This window comes from Mandrillus leucophaeus, unplaced genomic scaffold, assembly GCF_000951045.1.
Source record: "Mandrillus leucophaeus isolate KB7577 unplaced genomic scaffold, Mleu.le_1.0 Scaffold1, whole genome shotgun sequence".
Lineage (NCBI taxonomy): Eukaryota > Metazoa > Chordata > Mammalia > Primates > Cercopithecidae > Mandrillus > Mandrillus leucophaeus.
This window is the reverse complement of record NW_012098097.1, coordinates 15,130,540-15,132,213: the sequence shown is the minus strand read 5'-3', so window position 1 is coordinate 15,132,213 and position 1,674 is coordinate 15,130,540. Positions and strand designations below refer to the sequence as shown.

The 1,674-nt window shown below is 61.5% G+C and overlaps 2 protein-coding genes across 2 annotated transcripts in view; one reads left to right on the top strand and one right to left on the bottom strand.

Annotated features, from left to right (window-relative positions):
- Positions 1 to 175: 175 nt before the first annotated feature.
- On the bottom strand, positions 176 to 1,435 carry LOC105548748 (chromosome unknown open reading frame, human C17orf89). The gene is made up of 2 exons (XM_011992962.1): positions 1,232 to 1,435; positions 176 to 1,111 (listed from the first exon to the last, which is right to left on the bottom strand). Exons 1-2 carry the CDS (start codon positions 1,313 to 1,315, stop codon positions 911 to 913), a joined length of 285 nt encoding a protein of 94 aa, XP_011848352.1. The 5' UTR covers positions 1,316 to 1,435; the 3' UTR covers positions 176 to 910.
- Positions 1,436 to 1,629: 194 nt separating this feature from the next.
- Positions 1,630 to 1,674, top strand: part of ENTHD2 (ENTH domain containing 2) — a 19,168-nt gene continuing 19,123 nt past the window's right edge. Inside the window, 1 exon segment of the mRNA XM_011993065.1 lies at positions 1,630 to 1,673. Within this exon segment, the coding sequence (XP_011848455.1) occupies positions 1,630 to 1,673 (44 nt within the window).

Here is a 1,674-nt window from a genome sequence, read left to right as displayed (position 1 = left end):
GTTTCTGTTTGTTTGTCTTTGAGATGCAGTCTCGCTTTGTCGCCCAGGCTGGAGTACGGTGGCGCAATCTCGGCTCACTACAACCTCCACCTCCCAGGTTCAACTGATCTTCCACCTCAGCCTCCCAAGTAGCTGGGACTACATCACCAGGCCCGGCTAATTTTTTTTTTTTTTTGTAGAGACGGGGTCTCCGTATGTTGCCCAGGCTGGTCTCAAACTTCTAGGCTGAAGCAATTCACCCACCTCAGCCTCCCAAAGTGGTAGGATTACAGGCATGCGCCACCATACCCGGCAAAAAGTGCAACTTCTGATGAGTTACCCACCCCTGGATCCAAGGCTGCTAGGGCCGGGTAGTAATGAAGGCCATGGAGCTCTTGTTCAACTACCCTTTCTCTGGTCCAAATCTGCGGATTAATAGCTCCCAGTAAACAAGAGTCAGCACTGGCATCACGGCCTACCCCAGATACACTGAGGTGGTACCCAGAGAGGCTGACACTTAGGGAACCAGCCTCAGAATGACTTAAAGCCCCCACGGGCAAGAACCCCTATGGCGCCAGTTGTGAGGGTGGTTGGGGGTGCCCGGCAGGACAGGTGCTGAAGGAATCCACCACTGCAGCTGCACGGGGCGGGCTGCAAGTGAAGGGAGATGAAGACCCGGAAGGTGCTGGGCACTTCCTGGGAGTCCTGTGTTGGGTGGATCCTGGCCTGACACCCCTCGGCGGCAGTGCTAACACGAAAGCTTACGCGTTTTACCAGGCGCTTTAGTGCACACATTTCCCATCCTTTCTGAGGTTGGTGCCAGTCCCGGTTTACAAACACGCAGGGACAAACCCGGGACGGCCGAGGTTTCGCGGGCTCGTCCGTGGCTCGGTGGTTTGGTCAGCCGGCGTCTAAAGCACGCGGCAGGCGCTCAAACCTTGAACCAACGGGAAAGCAAAGGAAAGCTGGGACCCCCTGGATCTTGGAGGGGAAGGGCTAGCAGGGGCCCGCGCCCACCTACCGCGGCGGCGAAGCAGCTCCGCAGGGCCTCGAACTCCCGCGCGCAGAGGTCCTTGCTTAGGCTGCCGCCTGGGGCCGTGGAGGCCTGCACGCACCTGCCGTACGCCGCGGCCTGCGGAGGGGATGGGCGCGGGTCATGGGGTCCCTTGATCCCGTCACCGCCCTCCCTCCCAGTCACCTCCCCGCGCTGCTCCTCCTGTCCAGCAGCACTGGCCTGCCCGCGGCTCCTCACCTCGGCCCCGCAGGCGGCCAGCCGCTCGGGGAAGGCGCGGAGGCGGCTTCGCACGCGGCCCCACACAGCTCCGTTCACAGACATGAGTGGCTGTTCCCAGTGCCCCTGGGCGCCGTCATCTTAGGTCCATCCTCTTCCGGTGTCAACAGCTTGATAGGTCGGCGCTTCCGCCCATAACCTTTCCTGAGCGTCTTAATTGGCCAGAGCCCCTGCAATTGGCTCTTGTCCTAGTCTGTCTGTGCCCTGGGACTTCGGATTGGCCTAGGCTCAAATTGTTTACGAAGCCAACCTCAGGGCCCGCCCCACCGCGAGGGATTGGCCGGCGGAGCCAGACCCGCGCAGTGATTGGAGAGCCCGGGCCTGGCGGAAGCGGGGCAGACCGGGAGGGGACTTGGATCATGGCTGCCGCGCCGCAGCTACGGGACCGCCTGAGCTTTCTACAC

Coding starts and splice junctions, on each gene's coding strand:
- LOC105548748 (XM_011992962.1), bottom strand. CDS start 1,315: ATGTCTGTGAACGGAGCTGTGTGGGGCCGCGTGCGAAGCCGCCTCCGC. Junction 1,112..1,231: donor TGGCCGCCTGCGGGGCCGAG/GTGAGGAGCCGC, acceptor TCCCCTCCGCAG/GCCGCGGCGTACGGCAGGTG.